The 22,845-nt window shown below is 47.3% G+C and overlaps 1 protein-coding gene across 2 annotated transcripts in view; it reads right to left on the reverse strand.

Annotated features, from left to right (window-relative positions):
- Positions 1 to 70: 70 nt before the first annotated feature.
- The window catches only part of PDPK1 (3-phosphoinositide dependent protein kinase 1), a 125,858-nt gene continuing 103,083 nt past the window's right edge, over positions 71 to 22,845 (reverse strand). For both annotated transcript variants that reach the window (XM_085858463.1, XM_085858462.1), the window contains 3 exons: positions 20,339 to 20,396; positions 13,421 to 13,573; positions 71 to 1,050 (listed from right to left, as the gene is read on the reverse strand). In XM_085858463.1, the coding sequence (XP_085714589.1) occupies positions 943 to 1,050; positions 13,421 to 13,573; positions 20,339 to 20,396 (319 nt within the window). In that variant the 3' untranslated portion in view covers positions 71 to 942. The remainder of the gene's footprint in view (positions 1,051 to 13,420; positions 13,574 to 20,338; positions 20,397 to 22,845) is intronic.

Genomic DNA, 22,845 nt, shown 5'->3' on the forward strand with positions numbered 1-22,845 from the left:
CAGGTAATGAATGAATGACTGGTCGAGTGAAACAAAGCAAACATCTCGATTCCTGACGGGCTGAAGACTCAAAATAGGTTGAGAAGGTTGGGGGGGTTTTTTTTGTTTTTTTGTTTTCCCCCTTTTTTAAAGCATATTAAAAGTCGGATTTAAGGTTCGATTTAAAAAAAATTTCAATGAAACACTTTATGTCTAATTTACAAGAGGAGTCCAGGAAGTGCAGAAGCAACTCCACTGGACAAGGAACTCTAATGGTTGCTGTGCTTGAGCAGCTGACAGGACAGGCTTGGAAGGGGAAGGGGAATAAAGACAAGGTGAGAGTTGTGGGGAGGGTGTGCGGCATTAAGGCTAAGCCCAGGAGGAAAGTGAGGCAGCTGTGTGGAAAGTAAGTGACATTAAAAAAAGAAAACAAATTATGATACAATCCTGGCATGTACGAGAGATGAGTCTGAAGCCAAGAATAACGGCAGAGAAAAAACAAAAACTCGTTTTCAACATCCTGGTGTGCTTGTCAGCTCTGCGGTCCTCCTCATAGGTAATGGCTGATAAGCAGAACCAGCATACGTAGAATAACTGGAAGTTGACGATACGCCAGGTGTGACCACAGTGGTAAGTCTCCAAAGAGCCCGAGTCGGACTCGGAAGTGAGATCGGGGCACGGCAAGTGGAGCACCGATGACGTCTGACATTTGGTTCTTGTTGGGCACTGTGGCCTTCGTGAATTATAGATAAATAATTACACCTATTCCCTGCAAGAAAACATTTATTCCCACTTCCTCTAATGCAGCCTCTTGCACTTCCTTCCTCAATCCAATATCCCTCATCTAGATCCAAACCCCTTCCTTGATGACCGAAAGGTAGAGTGGTCACACCACTCATGTACCACATAACACAATGACCCTCACCGTTGCTCACATCCTGTGCAACACCCCTCCTGGATTTGTCACTGTTTCTGGTGATTTTTGTACACTCGTTTCCACACCTCCTCAATCTTCTTGCACCAGGTGTGTGCATTGCCACGCGGGTCCATCAGGTAATATGTTCGGTTTGGCTAAAACAACAATTTGTGGAGGATTGGGAATGGGTGTGGGTGGGTGGGGAGGGGCAGACACAAATAAACAATGATAAAAAGGAACGGCTGCATTCATGTCATCAGAAGTGCTGAGCAATATCAGAACTAACTCCTGAGATTCAACATCTGTGATACTTAGCAGTGAATTGCACAGTTTGACTTGTATCTATCAAATGCGTGAAAAACCTGAACACAAGGTAAGTTCATCAATTGCAACATCTGTATTAACAAATCCCATAAGACTTGGTACATCGAAATTAATATATTTGGATCATGTTTTATTCCATCATACCTTAAGCAAATGTGTACAGAGCAGATAACCTTGGTCACGTTTATGACGTATTGGAGGAAAAGGAGATCATCTGACAATATGCTTCTTGCTCACCACGTGCAGGTGGTCATAAGCAGTTATTTTTTTTGTGTTTTAACCGATTCCAATTACTCTTACCTTTAGTCTTTCTCTTTCCACCCACCTCCCCCCCCCACCCCACGCTCAAAGGTTCAGTGGACAAGTAGGATAGGTCCATAGAATAACACACGTTCTTCCAGAAACCCTTTCCGTGATACCATACACAAAAGAACCGTCTGCCAGAGTACACAGTCTTAGGCTCTTCTCAACAGGATGTTAAATATGTTGCCCATTGCCATCTCTTGGTCTCTCCCATTTCTACCACTGACTTCAATGACACTCACTGAGACCCATTCCAAATATTCCTTCTCTTAAGCTGTGATGCATCCATATTTTCTGTCCTATACTGGTCTACATTCACAGGTCTAAGGCTAAATTCACACAGATAATTCTTAGTAACTAGTTCATACTAATTCCAAAGAAATTTGATCACGAGACAAGTTTGGTGTTCACATTGAATTATGCAATATGGGACAGGAAGTAGATAGCGAACAAGTTGGCATCATGAGGTGTGGAGGTGGGATAAATTGACTACTGTTGCAGTGGGAATAGTCACTGACAGTGGCATCGGACAGAAAAGTTCCGCTGGACCAAATGCTTGTGCCGTGTTCACAAAGACTCGCCCGATTTTACTCACCCATGGCCAAGGATGGATTAACGAGTCTGAGGCTTTGAAGTACTAACTTCCGTTATCACGTACACAACAGCTCAAACAAAACTTTGGGTTTACTCTGGACAAACCATTGTGAACACACCTTTGCGTAATCATGTAATCTTGAACCAATCGAAACTAAGTTACAAGGTGTAAGTGGATTTTAAACTCCCCTCTGTTCTTCTGTGCAAGTACAATGATGTCAAATAGCAAAAGGCTGCTGAGATTACAGGCTAAACTTTATTCTGACCCCCTTTCATTGATCAAATACATCCAAATACAAAATTACTTAAATGCTGAGGTGAGGCTTGTAACGTTCAAGTGATAGAAGCAATAGGGGGCACAATTATACAATGGGCAGCTGTACGCAGTTACACGTGATAATGGGTGACTATATTGTCATACAAAAAAACAACTGTGTAATGCCTTAAAATTATTCAATAAAGGCTCTTTTGGAGCATTCAATTTTTTAATGTTTAAATGCAAAATTCAAGTAACAGATCTCTGTGCTTGAAAACAAATTAATAAATAACTCAAAATACCAACACTTTGGCTCAAAAACTCTGAGCACGTAACTCCAACTCATCCATACACAAATTTTCCAATGTTTGTACATTTGTACGTTATTGTTTCATGGCCAAACCCATGCACCGAGATGTCCCAAATTGTGGCTCTATGCACATCAGAATGTGGGCAAGGTTTAACGCAACCACACATTGGCCTTGATATCCGTTTTGAGGCCACCAAAGGCCACTATAAAGTGTATATTTGGGATGCGGTGTCAGGAAGTGTTTCCGCCGGCCCACAGGAAAAAGGTAACCACCATGAGGCCAATAACTCCACAGCTTTTCAATGTCCAATGCGTCCTGAAACCATTGCCGAGAAAAGCTCACCCAGATGGGCAGCGTTGGATATCTCCTACTCGTCATAATATATATGATCATATGCAGTAAAACCTCAAATATCACGGGCAACCTATTGTTCCGATTTAGTTATTGCGGTATTTCATTTCGGCCATTCGCGGTTTTGAGCTGAGATGAGTCATTGTTTGCATCCGCGTGTACAATTACCTCCCATTACAAACCTTTTGTTGTTTCTTGCACACCATTAATGTCAGTAATCAGATCAGCATACAGGAACGAATGGTCAAACAGGAAATGACATACGGAGATCCTTTAATACTAGAGCTACAAGATCTAGTAGATACATAACAGTTAATAATGGTACTAAACCGTAAAACGATAGACAAAATTAGTTGTGTCAAAAGGCAGGGAAACGTTATGACATTGTGCAAAAAAATCGAGTTGTTAGCTTGGTCGGCAAAAGGTCAAAGTGCGGCATCTGCCAGCCGCCATTACGGGATCAATCAATTGACTTTGCGGTAAATGTGAGTCAAATATCAATGCATGTGTTCCCGCTCCACAAAGCGCAAACATCTCATTCCAGTTCTGTGATCCTCTTTTTGAAAAGATGTAAAAAGTGCTTAATGTTTTTATCGAGGACCAAACAGAAAAAAATGCCTTTGATTGGACCTGTGGATAGGGAAAGCATTGCAGATTTACCAACATTTCCATGAGGCACCCGGGACCGAAGTTTCCAGTTCAACCATAGCAGACCATGATGCTGCGAAAAACTACCCACCGCAGCTCTTGCAACTAATCAAGGTGAAGGGACTTATGCCAGAGCAGGTTTTAAACGCCAGAGACGGGATTATTTTGGAAGAGGACGTCATCTCGTACCTTCCTTTCCAAGCAGGTAAGATCTGCTCTGGGTCAAGGTGGCTAAGGATCGTTTTCCCCTTCTTCTGTGTGGAAATGCGACTTTGTCATGCTCCCAATGATCCAACAGCCATGGCAAGTTCTACATCCACATATTGTTGCGGGCCGGGGGTCGGCCGCGAGATGGAGCCGTAGAGTCGACTCCGCCGATCACCCGGAATTTAGATCGTACTTCTTTGGAAAACTCCGAAAAGTACGGGTCCCTTATCGGACCGTGAAGCGTCAATATTTCTACCACGTGTTACAGGGTTATTTGCCAATTTTCAAAATACCTAGATGTTCACGTGACGAATTACCGAGTCTCCACACCCTCCACGGCACCCTTACGGAACGAGCCACTAGCGTACTCGAACCGTGTGTGACCTGAGCGGATGGTCAGCGAGATCCGTCGGTCCAAATGTCCCCTTACGGCGGCACAACGGCCTTGCTAATTTTCCAACACGCAGCACGCTAAGCCAATGGAGGAAAGGACACAAACGAGCTGATACATTTCACAAATGGGGATATTTATTAAACAATAGGGAAATGAGGGGAGCATGAAAGGGCAGAGTTATCCGAATATTGATAAGCTGGTATGTACAGCAAGGCACTTAACAATTCATTACTTATGATACTGGTGTCATAAACACACACACGCACACACCTAAAATAATCAGACCAAAAGCGGTCTGTATTAATGCCTCCAGCTCGGATGGAGAGACGAACTGAAGACCAGAACCTGCCTCGGACCTGTCCACCTCGTGTGGTCTTCGAGCTGATTCGCACCGAGCACCAGTGAGAGGCGAGCCGAATCCAGACACCGGCGAGCCACGATCAGCCTCCCGAGCTCCTGCGGATTCTTTCGCGCTCCAGAACACGCGCTGGTGAAGACGAGGTGCCGATCCTTCACAATCCGCTAAGTCGATTCAACCGAAGAACCACCAACCACCTTCCGTGCTAACAAATCGCTCCGAACAACCACCAACCAAGAACCAAGAACAAGAACCCAGAAGAGCCCACTTCTGTCTCTCCGTTCCCTTCTTATCTCTCTCGGGCGCGGCTCACTTCCGGCGTGACTCGTTCGCCGTCGGTGGGGGCTGTCACATCCCATTTATTGGAGTCCCAAAGCGAGCCGATTCATGTCCATATTAGGGAATGGAATTCAGTTCGCTCATCGTTGGGTGGGGGCTGTCGCATCCCATTTATTGGAGTGCCCAAGCGAGCCGATTCGTGTCCATATTGGAGAATGGAATTCAGTTCGCAAATGCATTCTGAACACATCCGCATTTCAGCGAGCGCGCGGAGAATGCTGAGAGCAGAGCGTTTTCATTGGTGTTGTCATTATCGGTGGTGTTGTTGTCATCGTTGGTGTTGTTATCGTTGGTGTTGTTATCATTGGTGGTGTAAAATAAAAGAAAACCCTGACTATCAAAGTAACTCACAGCGCATTTACATTTATTCACCCATTAGACTAGGGAAAGGGGAGCTATCTATCCACATTCACTTATCGAAATAACTGAGCTATAGGACCTGAATGTTGTGTGCTCATGGCTTCCAGATTAGCAACAATATTTCTTACCTCCACCCTCCTCCCTCAAACATCATCATGATTGTCATCCCGAGCTAAGTCTTGTGTTTTCTATTTATGGCAGAGTATGTAATTAATATTGTTGCGGTTCTGGAAACCGCATCCCTCCAACACCAATAGCAGCCAACATAAGTGGTCCCCAGTCAGTTATTTCAATAATGTATGTTCAGATAGTCATTTCCTGTTTGTCTAGTGGGTCGAACAGGACAGTGCGTTGTGTAAATCTCATAGCTAGGTCTGATTAAATTTGTGAACCTCATTCCTATTCTTTTTTCTCTATTCCTGAGGTAAATCCAAGCAAGGGGTCCTCATGAAGCCGGCAGGCACTCCACTCGGAGACCCATCGGTAAAAACCACAGCCGTGCCCTTCGTGTAAGAATTCGTCCTCACAGAAGACCAAGGGAAGCAATTGAAGCCAACAATAAATGCCAATGCTGCATGGAGCACATGCAGCGCAACGATGACCCCCCCCCCCCACTGTGCAGGCGATCAGAGGCATAACCAACACACCAAATGCCAACAACGTACAGTATGCACATGGCGCACTCTTCTTCATTCCAAATCTTCATTAACAAATATATCTGTCCCTTTTTCAATCCCAATCTCCATCGAATAATTATATCCAATCCTTTCCCTCAATTCCCTGACACAGATCAGGGCTGGCACCATGCACCCCACCGCCTCTGATAACCACGAACACCATGCTCGATGGCAGGCGGACCGCAAGCTGACCACGTGTACAATGGCGGACCCACGCGCACTGCATGGGGCATGCTCGATGGCGGGCGGACCCACGAGTTGACGTGTACAATGGCGGACCCACACGCACTATACGGGGCATGCTCAATGGCGGGAGGACCCGCGCACTGACCACGTGTATAATGGCGAATCCACGCACACTGTGCAGGGCATACTCGATGGTGTGTGGACCTATGCGCTGACCACATATATAATGGCGGACTCGCGCGTAGCCTGTGATACGTTATCATCGTACAGAACGGGGCACAAGTAACACATCTTTGGTCGAGTCTGCGCATGGGGTTACAATAATGTTTTACCCTCGGTCTTCGCTCACCACGATAGCTACAAATGTCTCCCACGGATGCCGGATGGGAGACATCCTCCCACACCTCCGCCTCGATGCAGCTGCTACCAGGCAGAGGCATGCTGTGCGGCCGGATCGCTCGGGCCGTGTGGCGCACCACGGAGCAGGCACATTGACTAGCACCAACGGGGAACGGCATAGGGTTCGATGCAAGGCGATTCATATCACGGGGTTCGGTGCAAGGCGATTCATATCACGGGGTTCGGTGCAAGGCGATTCATATCACGGGGTTCGGTGCAAGGCGATTCATATCACGGGGTTCGGTGCAAGGCGATTCATATCACAGGGTTCGGTGCAAGGAGACTCATGTCACGGGGTTCGGTGCAAGGCGAAATATATCACGGGGTTCAGTGCAAGGCGATTCATATCACGGGGTTCGGTGCAAGGCCATTCATATTACGGGGTTCGGTGCAAGGCGATTCATGTCACGGGGTTCGGTGCAAGGCGACTCATGTCACGGGGTTCGGTGCAAGGCGACTCATGTCACGGGGTTCGGTGCAAGGCGACTCATGTCACGGGGTTCGGTGCAAGGCGACTCATGTCACGGGGTTCGGTGCAAGGCGACTCATGTCACGGGGTTCGGTGCAAGGCGACTCATGTCACGGGGTTCGGTTCAAGGCGATTCATATCACGGGGTTCGGTGCAAGGCGATTCATATCACGGGGTTCGGTGCAAGGCGACTCATGTCACGGGGTTCGGTGCAAGGCGATTCATGTCACGGGGTTCGGTGCAAGGCGACTCATGTCACGGGGTTCGGTGCAAGGCGACTCATGTCACGGGGTTCGGTGCAAGGCGACTCATGTCACGGGGTTCGGTGCAAGGCGACTCATGTCACGGGGTTCGGTGCAAGGCGACTCATATCACGGGGTTCGGTGCAAGGCGATTCATATCACGGGGTTCGGTGCAAGGCGATTCATATCACGGGGTTCGGTGCAAGGCGATTCATATCACGGGGTTCGGTGCAAGGCGATTCATATCACGGGGTTCGGTGCAAGGCGATTCATATCACGGGGTTCGGTGCAAGGCGACTCATGTCACGGGGTTCAGTGCAAGGCGACTCATGTCACGGGGTTCGGTGCAAGGCGATTCATATCACGGGGTTCGGTGCAAGGCGATTCATGTCACGGGGTTCGGTGCAAGGCGACTCATGTCACGGGGTTCGGTTCAAGGCGATTCATATCACGGGGTTCGGTGCAAGGCGATTCATATCACGGGGTTCGGTGCAAGGCGACTCATGTCACGGGGTTCGGTGCAAGGCGAAATATATCACGGGGTTCAGTGCAAGGCGATTCATATCACGGGGTTCGGTGCAAGGCCATTCATATCACGGGGTTCGGTGCAAGGCGATTCATATCACGGGGTTCGGTGCAAGGCAACTCATGTCACGGGGTTCGGTGCAAGGCGATTCATGTCACGGGGTTCGGTGCAAGGCGATTCATATCACGGGGTTCGGTGCAAGGCGACTCATGTCACGGGGTTCGGTGCAAGGCGACTCATGTCACGGGGTTCGGTGCAAGGCGATTCATATCACGGGGTTCGGTGCAAGGCAACTCATGTCACGGGGTTCGGTGCAAGGCGACTCATGTCACGGGGTTCGGTGCAAGGCGACTCATGTCACGGGGTTCGGTGCAAGGCGATTCATGTCACGGGGTTCGGTGCAAGGCGACTCATGTCACGGGGTTCGGTGCAAGGCGATTCATATCACGGGGTTCGGTGCAAGGCGATTCATATCACGGGGTTCGGTGCAAGGAGATTCATATCACGGGGTTCGGTGCAAGGCGACTCATATCACGGGGTTCGGTGCAAGGCGACTCATGTCACGGGGTTCGGTGCAAGGCGACTCATGTCACGGGGTTCGGTGCAAGGCGATTCATATCACGGGGTTCGGTGCAAGGCGATTCATGTCACGGGGTTCGGTGCAAGGCGACTCATGTCACGGGGTTCGGTTCAAGGCGATTCATGTCACGGGGTTCGGTGCAAGGCGACTCATGTCACGGGGTTCGGTGCAAGGCGATTCATATCACGGGGTTCGGTGCAAGGCGATTCATATCACGGGGTTCGGTGCAAGGCGATTCATATCACGGGGTTCGGTGCAAGGCGATTCATATCACGGGGTTCGGTGCAAGGCGACTCATGTCACGGGGTTCGGTGCAAGGCGACTCATGTCACGGGGTTCGGTGCAAGGCGATTCATATCACGGGGTTCGGTGCAAGGCGATTCATGTCACGGGGTTCGGTGCAAGGCGACTCATGTCACGGGGTTCGGTTCAAGGCGATTCATATCACGGGGTTCGGTGCAAGGCGATTCATATCACGGGGTTCGGTGCAAGGCGACTCATGTCACGGGGTTCGGTGCAAGGCGAAATATATCACGGGGTTCAGTGCAAGGCGATTCATATCACGGGGTTCGGTGCAAGGCCATTCATATCACGGGGTTCGGTGCAAGGCGACTCATGTCACGGGGTTCGGTGCAAGGCGATTCATATCACGGGGTTCGGTGCAAGGCGACTCATGTCACGGGGTTCGGTGCAAGGCGATTCATATCACGGGGTTCGGTGCAAGGCGATTCATATCACGGGGTTCGGTGCAAGGTGATTCATATCACGGGGTTCGGTGCAAGGAGACTCATGTCACGGGGTTCGGTGCAAGGTGAAATATATCACGGGGTTCGGTGCAAGGTGATTCATATCACAGGGTTCGGTGCAAGGAGACTCGTGTCACGGGGTTCGGTGCAAGGCGAAATATATCACGGGGTTCAGTGCAAGGCGATTCATACCATGGGGTTCGGTGCAAGGCCATTCATATTACAGGGTTCGGTGCAAGGCGATTCATATCACAGGGTTCGGTGCAAGGCGACTCATGTCACGGGGTTCGGTTCAAGGCGATTCATATCACGGGGTTCGGTGCAAGGCGATTCATATCACGGGGTTCGGTGCAAGGCGACTCATGTCACGGGGTTCGGTGCAAGGCGAAATATATCACGGGGTTCAGTGCAAGGCGATTCATATCACGGGGTTCGGTGCAAGGCCATTCATATTACAGGGTTCGGTGCAAGGCAATTCATATCACAGGGTTCGGTGCAAGGCGACTCATGTCACGGGGTTCGGTGCAAGGCGACTCATGTCACGGGGTTCGGTGCAAGGCGATTCATATCACGGGGTTCGGTGCAAGGAGATTCATATCACGGGGTTCGGTGCAAGGCGACTCATGTCACGGGGTTCGGTGCAAGGCGACTCATGTCACGGGGTTCGGTGCAAGGCGAAATATATCACGGGGTTCGGTGCAAGGTGATTCATATCACGGGGTTCGGTGCAAGGAGACTCATGTCACGGGGTTCGGTGCAAGGTGAAATATATCACGGGGTTCGGTGCAAGGTGATTCATATCACAGGGTTCGGTGCAAGGAGACTCGTGTCACGGGGTTCGGTGCAAGGCGAAATATATCACGGGGTTCAGTGCAAGGCGATTCATATCATGGGGTTCGGTGCAAGGCCATTCATATTACAGGGTTCGGTGCAAGGCAATTCATATCACAGGGTTCGGTGCAAGGCGACTCATGTCACGGGGTTCGGTGCAAGGCGACTCATGTCACAGGGTTCGGTGCAAGGAGACTCATGTCACGGGGTTCGGTGCAAGGCGATTCATATCACGGGGTTCGGTGCAAGGAGATTCATATCACGGGGTTCGGTGCAAGGCGACTCATGTCACGGGGTTCGGTGCAAGGCGACTCATGTCACGGGGTTCGGTGCAAGGCGATTCATATCACGGGGTTCGGTGCAAGGCGATTCATATCACGGGGTTCGGTGCAAGGCGATTCATATCACGGGGTTCGGTGCAAGGCGATTCATATCACGGGGTTCGGTGCAAGGCGATTCATATCACGGGGTTCGGTGCAAGGCGATTCATATCACGGGGTTCGGTGCAAGGCGATTCATATCACGGGGTTCGGTGCAAGGCGATTCATATCACGGGGTTCGGTGCAAGGCGATTCATATCACGGGGTTCGGTGCAAGGCGATTCATGTCACGGGGTTCGGTGCAAGGCGACTCATGTCACGGGGTTCGGTGCAAGGCGATTCATATCACGGGGTTCGGTGCAAGGCGATTCATGTCACGGGGTTCGGTGCAAGGCGACTCATGTCACGGGGTTCGGTTCAAGGCGATTCATATCACGGGGTTCGGTGCAAGGCGACTCATGTCACGGGGTTCGGTGCAAGGCGACTCATGTCACGGGGTTCGGTGCAAGGCGATTCATATCACGGGGTTCGGTGCAAGGCGATTCATGTCACGGGGTTCGGTGCAAGGCCATTCATATCACGGGGTTCGGTGCAAGGCGACTCATGTCACGGGGTTCGGTGCAAGGCGATTCATATCACGGGGTTCGGTGCAAGGCGATTCATATCACGGGGTTCGGTGCAAGGTGATTCATATCACAGGGTTCGGTGCAAGGAGACTCGTGTCACGGGGTTCGGTGCAAGGCGAAATATATCACGGGGTTCAGTGCAAGGCGATTCATATCATGGGGTTCGGTGCAAGGCCATTCATATTACAGGGTTCGGTGCAAGGCAATTCATATCACAGGGTTCGGTGCAAGGCGACTCATGTCACGGGGTTCGGTGCAAGGCGACTCATGTCACGGGGTTCGGTGCAAGGCGACTCATGTCACGGGGTTCGGTGCAAGGCGACTCATGTCACGGGGTTCGGTGCAAGGCGACTCATGTCACGGGGTTCGGTGCAAGGCGATTCATATCACGGGGTTCGGTGCAAGGAGATTCATATCACGGGGTTCGGTGCAAGGCGACTCATGTCACGGGGTTCGGTGCAAGGCGACTCATGTCACGGGGTTCGGTGCAAGGCGATTCATATCACGGGGTTCGGTGCAAGGCGATTCATATCACGGGGTTCGGTGCAAGGCGATTCATATCACGGGGTTCAGTGCAAAGAGACTCATATCACAGGGTTCGGTGAAAAGCGACTCATGTCACGGGGTTCGGTGCAAGGCGATTCATATCACGGGGTTCGGTGCAAGGCGATTCAGATCATGGGGTTTGGAGCGAGACGATTCCGCAGCTTGGAACCATCTTGCCGGAAGTGGAGTGGAGCCGTTGCCAGCCATCGAGGCCGGGTCACGCAGTGGCCGGAGCCAATCAGAGCGTCTGATTTAGGTTATGACTGCTTCAGGGTGGCGGTCCCACCCTGCACCTCGGGGTTTATAAAAGGCGGTTCGCAAAGCCGTCCGTCCGTCCGTCCGTCCGTCCGTCCGTCCGTCCGTCCGTCCGTCCGTCCGTCCGTCCCTCTCTCTCTCTCTCTCTTGCGCTGGATCTTCAATTCGCCTTCTCCACCCGCCCTTCTTCACTGACCCGCTTGCTGACTCCGCCTTCTCCACCCGCACTTCTCCGCTCTTCTTTACCACTTCACCTGCTGACTCCGCCTTCTCCATCCGCCCTTCTTTACCAATTTGTCTGCTGACTTCGCCTTCTTCACCGCCTCGTCGTCTCTCTACACCCACTGGCTTTTGACTCTGCCTCTCTCCACCCACTGGCTTCTGGCTCCACCCAAGTCCCTCCAAGCTTGGGTCATCAAATTTTTCATACGTCGGCATATGCTGGCTAAAACGTCAAGGTGTGACAGCAGCTTCACACTTCGATGTCGAGTGCGGTTATGATTTGAATCGTCGAGCCGCAGCCTTTTAATAGGCTACGCCACGTGATCGTCGGCGATACGTTGCCGCGCTATGCATAAGTTAGCCTATCGCTGGGCATAGGTTGTGAACGCCGACAACACGCTCAGCATTCGTTGGTATAAGCTATCGAGATGTGATTAAAACGTTCCTTATACGTAACTAATACATTATGCATACGTCCAGCACGTTATTATATGCCCAAAAAAAAAAAAAAAAACATCAATAGTTCAGCGTACGCCAGCGTTTTACATACATTTTGAGACCTTGCCATACACTGGCTAAAACGTCAAGGTGTGACAGCCCCTTAACCGGATAAATTAGACAGAGGACCCTAAGTCACGTGGTTGAGTTATTGGGTTGACGGTTGGTTGACTCGCATCGTCACGGAATTATCCATGTGCGACGGCCTGCAATTCCGGGGAGTCTGGTGGGAACCCGAGATGGCTTCCCCCCCCCCCCCCCCCGCAGTGGTCTTCTCACCCTACCCCCGACCCACAACAATATGTTTACCCTCACCCATTTCGCCGTTTTATGATAAATGTAAAAGGGAAAAGTGTTGTGTTTTTGTTTATTTTAAACCATATTTATTTTATTTGCATGATTATTTCAATGTTAAAATGCTTTATTTATTTTTTCATGTTTATCTCAATTGTGATGCGTTTATTTCCGGCAGCCGTCAACCTTCCTCTATTTTCTCAAAACCAAGGAAATGAACCACGCCCCCCCCTTTTTTTTTCATTGACCCTTAGTTCCCACAATCGCGGTTTTAAGTATCATGGCATTTTACAGGAACCTTACCCCCATGATATTTGAGGGTTTACTGTAAGTTACATGCAACTATCATTTACTACTGATGAAACCACACTTACAGTCAATAGTGCACTCAAATTTGAACAGGTAGCTCTTACCAGGTAACAAGGAAAGGTTAGCTGGATAAGTGAACTGCATATGCACAGAAACACAAACTGATGTTATTCTTTCATCGAGTTGTCCTTTATCAAGGAAGCTAAGGATGTACTCCGATGGTGGTTCCAGCACGCAAGGTTTAAGCTCTACAGTTGCAGAACCCGATGGCACTGTTTCTTTTGACACAATTTTGTACAAGTCATGCTCTACTGAACTTGGATCAAAAGACTCACACACCTTGCATTGCCTTACCGTGTGTACAAAGAATGTCTTAAAGTTCTTAGCCTCTGGCCGAAGCTCAGGAGACCACGGGATCTCGCCCTTGAGAATCTTGTTTACGGGATCAACATAATAAAGGTGTGGTCCTTCGGTGAGCAGAAGCTGGCGCCGCCGAGCAAACAAGCCCTAGGAAAGGAATCAATCCGTGGTAAGGTATTTGACGTTTTTCACTCAAAATTAAACAATCACAACCAGCTTGTTCTTTACATAGTTCAAATCAAATGAAAACTAATAGATATGCTTGTCATATTCTATTTCACTTTGCAGTATCATGAGGGAAAATATCCCAACAGTCAATCAAAATGCAATTCGTCGATTACAATGATCTGGGAGAAATCTAAGCTGTCTCCAACAAATGACTATAAATTATACAGGTCATGCCATTCATCATGCCTGCAACATCGATTGGGCTGAAACAAAAATGATTGGCTGCCATAACATCACTAAAATGATGTCAGAAATATGCTTACGCTATTACTATACTCACAGGTACCTGATGATGTAAAATTGAACTGCAACAATATTATGCAAAGAATAGTTACTTGATTAAATCAACCCCCCACCCACCCCCAAACCCTCAACACCCCATCCTCAACCTCAAGGCTTCAGTCCCCTCCTCACTCAAAGTCCTCAACCACCCCACCCCCCCCCAATCCATCTATCCATCCATCCATCCATTGGGACCATACTCTGCACAGAGCGTTGGTGCTGCCGAAGCAGTCTCCTTGGCTATTGAGCATAATCCTGGATGGGTCGCCACTCCGACACAGGATACCAGTAAGCTGGCACTCACTTTTGCCGACCTCGGAAGGATGACAAGCTGAGTCAACCCCACCTGGTATCAAGAGCCAAGCAGTATTTGAACTCAGGATCCGATGATCCCAAGCCCACCACTCTAGCCATTAAGCCAACACCAAGCGACCACCCCCCCTCCTTACCAAGGCCTCAACCCACCTCTCTATCCTGTCTCTGACCCCCACCCCTACTCTGTCTTCCCCTTCCCCTTTCTTCTTGTTCTTCAAAACAAGAGGGCATTATCAACATTAAGAGGTTAAATTACAAATTTAAATGAAGATTCGGATAAAATTAAATAACGACTAAACGGCGTTTAATTAACAATCGCGTGAGATTCGGTCATCTCTCGATATGTGATGGACAGAGACAGACAGACAGACAGACAGACAGACAGACAAGTGTATTATTATAAAGATCATTTGAATTATATGTTCGTTTAGAATCATTTTGATGTCTGAAACCTGACATTTGGAGTTGGTGATTGTTGGTTTTGCAAGCAGCTGGCTCACGAGTGACAATTTGCCATGGTGTGTGAAGGGAAGATAAGCGACAACATAATGATTTATGGTCTTTCCTTTTAGTATTAATCAAAGCAGCTTTCACCAAGCAAATGGATCGGTTTTTGGTAATTTTCTGCCATTTTTAACGACTTGAGTTACTTTTTATTAAAAGAAAGTGACATGGAAAAAACGACTAAGTGTTTGCTGCCCTGATTCAACCTAAAAACAAGTAACGATCACGTCTTTACCAAATCAAAGGTGATTAAATGTCAGTGATGACATCAAAATCTCCCGCAGATAATCCAACACTTGGAATAAATCTTTCACCCCTGGCAAATCTCACACCCTCACTCAGTCTTTACTAAAGAATTGTCTGTCGAACACTCTCATCTACTTCGTCGATAAAGCACTTGAAGTTCAGTCACTCAAACCATTAGGCCTCACCATCAGTCACCATACCATCTCTCTTGGGGAAACCATACATCAGAGTTGGCTGATTGGGCAACCTCCATTGTCCCAAGTTTTTCTTTGGCAAGTCGAAAATTCCAACAGTGTACTAGACCTTCATCCAAAGGTCAATGGGGGTACTGCTCTCTCCTTTGGGCTGGCGCCCCTGCTTCACACCTTGCACTTCTTGATTCCGTGAAAACAGATTTCCCACAATGAAGCCGAGTCTCTGGGCCTGTTACCCTCGCATTGCAGACAGTGTGGTGACCTCTGTCTTGTACCGCCTCCTTTCTGGTCTTGCATCCTCTGCCATTTCTGTGCTGTGCTGTCCTCTCTTCTCCCCCCCCCCCAATGCTCCCCTGCCCTGCAGGGTTTCCTCAAGGGTACATACACACGCACACACACTTTGCCAGTATCGCTCATCTGCTAAAACTCCCAAAATCCAGGTTCACTGCTCACCTCCACTCATTTGTTCCTCTTTTTTTCTCATCTATGGAACAAACTTCCTCAGTCTGTTCAGTCCCGTCCTTCCCTCTATGGCTTCAAAATGGCTCGACCAAATTCCCTGCTTCCTCCACCCTCCTTTCCAGTTTTAGCTCGCCTATTTGAAGAACAGAGAGCTATAGCGATACCCCCGGCATGAGCGTCAGCATGAAAATGTTAAAGTTTTTGGTGCAAGTTATTTAGAAGCTTGCCATTCATTTAATATGTGTACTAGGATGCTGATATTTGGCATGGAGGTTCCTTTGGGGTATATTATTAGCTCGCCTGTTCGAAGAAAAGAGAGCTATAGTGATACCCCCGGCGTGAGCGTGAAAATGTTAAAGTTTTTGGTGCAAGTTATTTCCTTTCAAATGTTTTTATCTACCACACTATTTTTTACTGATTACATTATACAAATACATTTATTGCTTTAAAATTATTTGGATCAGACTTCACTGCAATGCTTTATAAAAAATAATATTATAAAAATTAGACTAGTCTTTTAAAAACGATAAATGTATAAACAGGCGAGCATTGGGTGGCTTTGACACCACTCTGGTTTTTATTCCATTGCTGAGTCATCCCCAGTTTTCCCTTCCTCTTCTTTCAGGTTTCTTCTTGCTGTGTTTGAGTTTGTATCCCACTTGCTCATCCACGATGTTCTTCACTCGCCTTACTCTCATCCTTCCTCAAAGTGTCCCTCTACTCTGCTGTTGGTGTGCTTCCCTATGTCATACGGAGTTCTGTTCTGTTCTGTGTCCTGGCGCTTCCATAATCCTTCGTCTTGTAAACAAAAAAGAAGACGTTTAGCTGTTTCAATAATTTGATAATGCAAATAATGAAGTAAAGAGATGATGAATTATGTTACCCCCTTTCCATTCTTAGAAATGACAAAGCTTTCCATTTTGACCAACAAATAAATACGCAAGAGTCCCTTTCTTACTGATGCATGAATTAAGGAGCACAACTTGGAATATGAGCGTTGTCACAATTGAAACTTGAAAAGTCACAATTTTACGATGAACATTGAAAATTAATGTAGCAAACTGCATCAAAAGCACACTCGTGCATTAACAAAAGAGCTTGCAGAATGGCTTGGAGGTACGCACACTCGGCTCGAAGCTGCCTAGCCTTGGTTTGAATCCTCACAGAGGTATAAACTGTCATCTTGGTGTTTCATAGGCAGGGTGATTGATCAATGTGTGCGCCGCCTCTTGGATGGACGTTAAACTAGCATCACATCTGCTGGCATTAGCTGGTGGACGTTAAAGATCCCACGGTGTCCTTCCTGAAGAGTAGGCGAGCTATCGCTGGCACCATGGATAAATTACAAATGATTCACCTAACTAGCAGAGGGCATTGCATCAGCAGCACAGCCACACTCCCAGAAAATGATGCTACCCCACAGCCTTGTGCTGCATACAAAAGAAAAAGAAGAACTATAATTAACCACTGAAATTGTATTGGAAATTTATATTTATGAACTACCAGGCTTGCACAGTTTTGGCTCCACAAGAATAGAATTGGTATTCCCATCTCCTGCCAATGTCAAGTCCTTTCACTCTACCGTGCTGCACTTCCCTACGCTCACCTTTTACCGATATCCTTGTCACTTCTCTTCCTTTCAAAAATAAAATTTTCTCCAATTTCCATTGCACCAATGTGCATATGTAATAAATATATGAAACCCAAGTAAGATTTAAAAAAAAAAAAAGAAAGAAAAAAGGTTCAAGCTCCAAGGGCAGTTGCATGATATTCATTGGATGACTGCTGTACAAGTATGTAACCATCTGTCATTAGACTTAAAGCTTGTCATCATCAAGTTTCATCGATGTTAACCGATTGTATTTTTATCTGCGACAAGTCGCAGGTCTGCAAGAGCTTAGCGTCGCTGCTGTTGGGGTTCTTGTTGGGTGTCGACTTTTGAAATGTGCACCATTGGTCGGACAGCTGCTGGACTACATCCACATCGGTTGCTTGAATCCACCCACCATATCACCGAGACAAAAATGATACATCCTCCATCCTAGTTTTCTGGTGGGACTAACACATTAAGCCTATAGGCCTCTGCTAATGATACACCGTCTGGGTTTGTTGCATCAGATTTCCATTGGCTTTGTTTGGGTCGAGTGTTATGTGAGACCGCCAAAAATATAACCATATGTCAAATATTAGGAAGGTTTAATCAAGCCCGTCAGAACGCATGATATGGCAGAACACAAAATTATGAAAAAAAAAGAGCGTTACGCAGTTTTTGAATGGCCCCACATTGGGGTTAAACAATCCGTGACCGTGTGACGAATCAGCTCGTTCTGATATAACTGTGGCAGAGGTTGACTGGATAAGAGGTGTTGAGTTCACCTTTGAATAGCGCAGTATGTCGAATAATTGTAAAGGTGTTTCCCAATTGCTCCGTTCATCTTTTAAGAATGCTTTGAATGCATGTTTCCCAATGGGCCCGTTACAGGATTTTTAAAGCCAATTCATTCGTGCTTAATGGAGCTCTCATACCTCAAACGACCAGGTACAGGTTTTTATGAACATAAGATTTATTACAACACAGAGCAGAAGGGTGGAAGAGAGGGGTGGACGGACGGACGCACGCACGCACACACACCAAAACTGAGGTAACAGATAAAACAGTAAATCCCCTGCTCAGAATCATGATGAATCTTATCTATCTAACCTTATTCATTCACATGGGAACACGGGACAAACATGGCTCTATCTAACCTTATTCATTCACATGGGAACACGGGACAGACACGGCTCTATCTAACCTTATTCATTCACATGGGAACACGGGACAGACACGGCTCTATCTAACCTTATTCATTCACATGGGAACACAGGACAGACACAGCTCTATCTAATCTTATTCATTCACATGGGAACATGGGACAGACACGGCTCTATCTAACCTTATTCATTCACATGGGAACACGGGACAGACATGGCTCTATCTAACCTTATTCATTCACATGGGAACACGGGACAGACACGGCTCTATCTAACCTTATTCATTCACATGGGAACACGGGACAGACATGGCTCTATCTAACCTTATTCATTCACATGGGAACACGGGACAGACACGGCTCTATCTAACCTTATTCATTCACATGGGAACACGGGACAGACACGGCTCTATCTAACCTTATTCATTCACATGGGAACACAGGACAGACACAGCTCTATCTAATCTTATTCATTCACATGGGAACATGGGACAGACACGGCTCTATCTAACCTTATTCATTCACATGGGAACACGGGACAGACATGGCTCTATCTAACCTTATTCATTCACATGGGGACATGGGACAGACACGGCTCTATCTAACCTTATTCATTCACATGGGAACATGGGACAGACACGGCTCTATCTAACCTTATTCATTCACATGGGAACACGGGACAGACACAGCTCTATCTAATCTTATTCATTCACATGGGAACACAGGACAGACACAGCTCTATCTAACCTTATTCATTCACATGGGAGCATGGGACAGACATGGCTCTAACCTTATTCATTCACATGGGAAAATGGGACAGACACGGCTCTAACCTTATTCATTCACATGGGAACATGGGACAGACATGGCTCTAACCTTATTCATTCACATGGGAACACGGGACAGACACGGCACAAGGTTAATGAGACAGATTAGAGAATGTACTCTGAGCCATGGGTAATGATATTTTTTATTCTTCGACCCAACTTTCACCACACAGACACGTGGGACATGAGCAAGGATGAGGGAGTCAAATGGACAGAGGAGGTGAAATGTATATATTTTGTGTCACAGGTTGTGACCACAGTGCGGTTATTCTTACTATTACAATACAAAGTATAAAAAAAACTTTAATAAGCAGACGTATTAATTCTCTCCGTTTAAACTCAGACTTTTCTTCAAGTTTAAATAATCTTCAAGAAATAATAAAAGCCTCAGGTTTACATACCAACCTGTTGCAATCCCACATTTTGTACACAAGAACAAGGACTAATCACCAAATTCCGACCTTACCTTGACACATGGTGGTCTCTCAGAGAGAAAAAATTAATACAATCTATGTCCACCACGAGGAGGTATCAATAAAGTGTCCATTATTAGTGGGGAATAGCACTGTTCTACAAAAGGCTGAAAAGAGAAACAGGTGAAAACTAGAACGGCACTGGGTGGAGCGCATACCTTTGCAAGGTTGAACAGTTTATGTTTTGTAACCCACTGATGGGCCGGATCTACATCAGGACCTGAACCAAAATCTCATCGGCTTATTCTTGTCACCTCCCCAACTCATCCATCAAGTTTTATTCAAATGCTTCCACAACTGTTTAAGAAATCATGCCATATGTTGTTTTTGGACCCATCTCTCAACTGTGAAAAATCATTTTAAAATATATTCATGTATCTGGATCCGGACCTTCACCAAAATCGAATCAATTCATCCTTATCGCACACCCAACCTGTCCACCAAATGCCGTCCGAATCCGTCCATAACTTTTTGAGATATTCTGCTCACAAAGAGAGACAGACAGAGGTGCAAACATAACCTCCGTCCACCTTCGGTAGTTGAGGCAATTATACATTACTTAAGACAGCAATGAAGCGCTAAATTGGCACATTTAAGCAAAGTAGATAAAGATCAAAGCACACCCCACCTTTCTCTTATCCACTGGCCCCATCTTGAAGATCAGATTGTTCTCCACAAACGAGTGCCTGGAATAGTAATGAACAAATATGAGCAATGAGAACAGAACAGCACCACATATTTATACTGTGTGTGTATATGTATGTACGTATGTATGTATGTATGTACAAGGTCCGTCTGAAAAGTAACGGGACTGAGCCTGCTGTATGCTCCACTTACACAATTTGAATGAACGGGTTGCGTCACAGTCTTTCGCAACATTCCAGCAACAAAGATGATTGGTGATGGTTGACTGCGCTCATTGTGTGATTTTTTTTACAGGTCGTGCTTTACACGTTGTCTTGTCTGAGTCGTGAGCAGAGAGCCAATCTGAAGTTTCGAGCCAAGCTTGGCAAAACACCTTCAGAATCCTTCGCAATGCTGAAGCAAGTCCACAGGGAAGAAACGATGTCACGTACACGTGCATTTGAATGGCACAAGAGGTTTAGAGAGGGACGGGAGGAGGTTGAAGACGATCCACGGTCTGGAAGACCTTCAACGAGCAGAACGGCGGACAACATCGAGCGTGTTAAGCAGATGGTGCGCGCAGATCGTCAACTCATGGTGCGGATGATTGCTGAGGAACTTTCCATCAACAAGGACACTGTCTGGAGCATCATCACTGAAAATGTCAAAATGCGCAAGGTGTGTGCAAAGATGGTCCCCAAGCTGTTGTCCGAGGACCAGAAACAGCAAAGAGTCACTGTCTGTCAAGACATTATCGAGCGTCTCGAGGACGATCCAGACCTGCTCGGGAGAGTCATTACTGGCGATGAATCGTGGATATTCGAATACGATCCCGAGACCAAACGGCAGAGTCATCAGTGGAAAAGTCCGGCATCACCAAGACCAAAGAAACAAGGATGTCGAAGTCGAAGGTCAAGGTGATGCTCATCGTGTTTTTTGACATCAAGGGCATCGTCCACTTCAAGTTTCTACCACAGGGTCAAACAGTGAATCAATACGTGTACAAGGAGATCCTCCGGTGCCTCATGAGATCAGTCTGGGACAAGAGGAGGGATCTGTGGGAGAACAATGCCTGGATGCTCCACCATGACAACGCCCCCACTCGCAGTGCCCCGAGCATCCGACAGTTTCTGGCGGAGAGGAACGTGCCAACTCTGGAGCAACCCCCGTATTCGCCAGACTTGGCCCCTTGTGATTTTTTTCCTATTCCCCAAGATAAAGGGGGTGATCAAGGGGACCAGATTTCCTGATGTGGAGGCCATTAAAAGGGCCGTGATGACAGAGCTCCGGAGGATTACAGAAGAAGCCTTCTGGGGGGACATCGAAGCGTGGAAGAAGAGGATGGACAAGTGTGTGAGAATTGAGGGAAACTATTTTGAAGGGGACAAGCTGTGATTTTAATATATTTTTTGGAATAAAATTTCTGTGAAGTCAGTCCCGTTACTTGTTAGATGGACCTCGTATGTATGTATGTATATATGTATATATGTATGTATGTATGTATGTATGTATGTATGTATGTATATTGCATATCATGAAACAACTAGTTCGAGCTGAAGTGGTAGTTAGGGGTGAAAGGAGATGGTAATCAGGTGAGAGACAGAGTGGAAACTCTACCATGAATTCCAAGGAACTGTCCATAGAATTCCAAGATAGAATTGTGAGGAGGCAGAGATCTGGGGAAGGGTATTAAACAATTTCTAGAATTGAAAGTTCCCAAGAGCACAGTGAGCTCCATCATGAGGAAATGGAAAGAACATGGAACTATCCAGACTCTTCCTAGAGCTGGCCATCTGAAGCAAACTGAGCAACTGGGCAAGAAGGACCTTGGTCAGGGAGGTGACCAAGGACCCAATGACGACTGACAGACCTGCAGAGTTCCTTGGCTGAGATGGGGGAACCTGCTGGAAGGACAACAATATCTGCAGCATTTCACAAATGTAGGCTTTATGGGAGAGTGGCCAGACGGAAACCACTCCTGAGAAAAAGGCACATGACAGACATGTTTTTTTTCTTCAAAAAAGCACGTGAAAGACTGAGAGCACGAGGTGAAATATTCTGCGGTCTGATGAGATGAAAATTGAAATCTTTGGCCTGAATGCAAAGCACTAAATCTGGCGGAGACTGAGCGCAGCTAATCACCCATCGAACACCATCCCTACCATGAGGCATGGTGGTGGCAGTATCATGCTATGGGGACGCTTTTCATCGGCAGAGACTGGGAGACTTGTGAGGATAGAGGGAACAATAAATGGAGCCAAATACAGGCAAACACTTGAGGAGAACCTGCTTCAGAGTGCAAAACACCTGAGACTGTGGTGAAGATTTACGTTCCAACAGGACAACTACCCCAACCATACAGCCAAAGCAACATTGGAAAGGCTTCAGAACAAGAATGTGAAGTCTTTGAGTGGCCCATCCAAAGCCCAGACTTGCATTCCATTGAAAATCTGTGGAAAGACTTCAAGATTGCTGTTCATTGATGCTCTCCATCCAACTTGACAGAGCTTG

Source organism: Eptatretus burgeri, chromosome 15 (genome assembly GCF_056783735.1).
Source record: "Eptatretus burgeri isolate ZD-2024b chromosome 15, Ebu_testis_v1, whole genome shotgun sequence".
Taxonomy (NCBI): domain Eukaryota; kingdom Metazoa; phylum Chordata; class Myxini; order Myxiniformes; family Myxinidae; genus Eptatretus; species Eptatretus burgeri.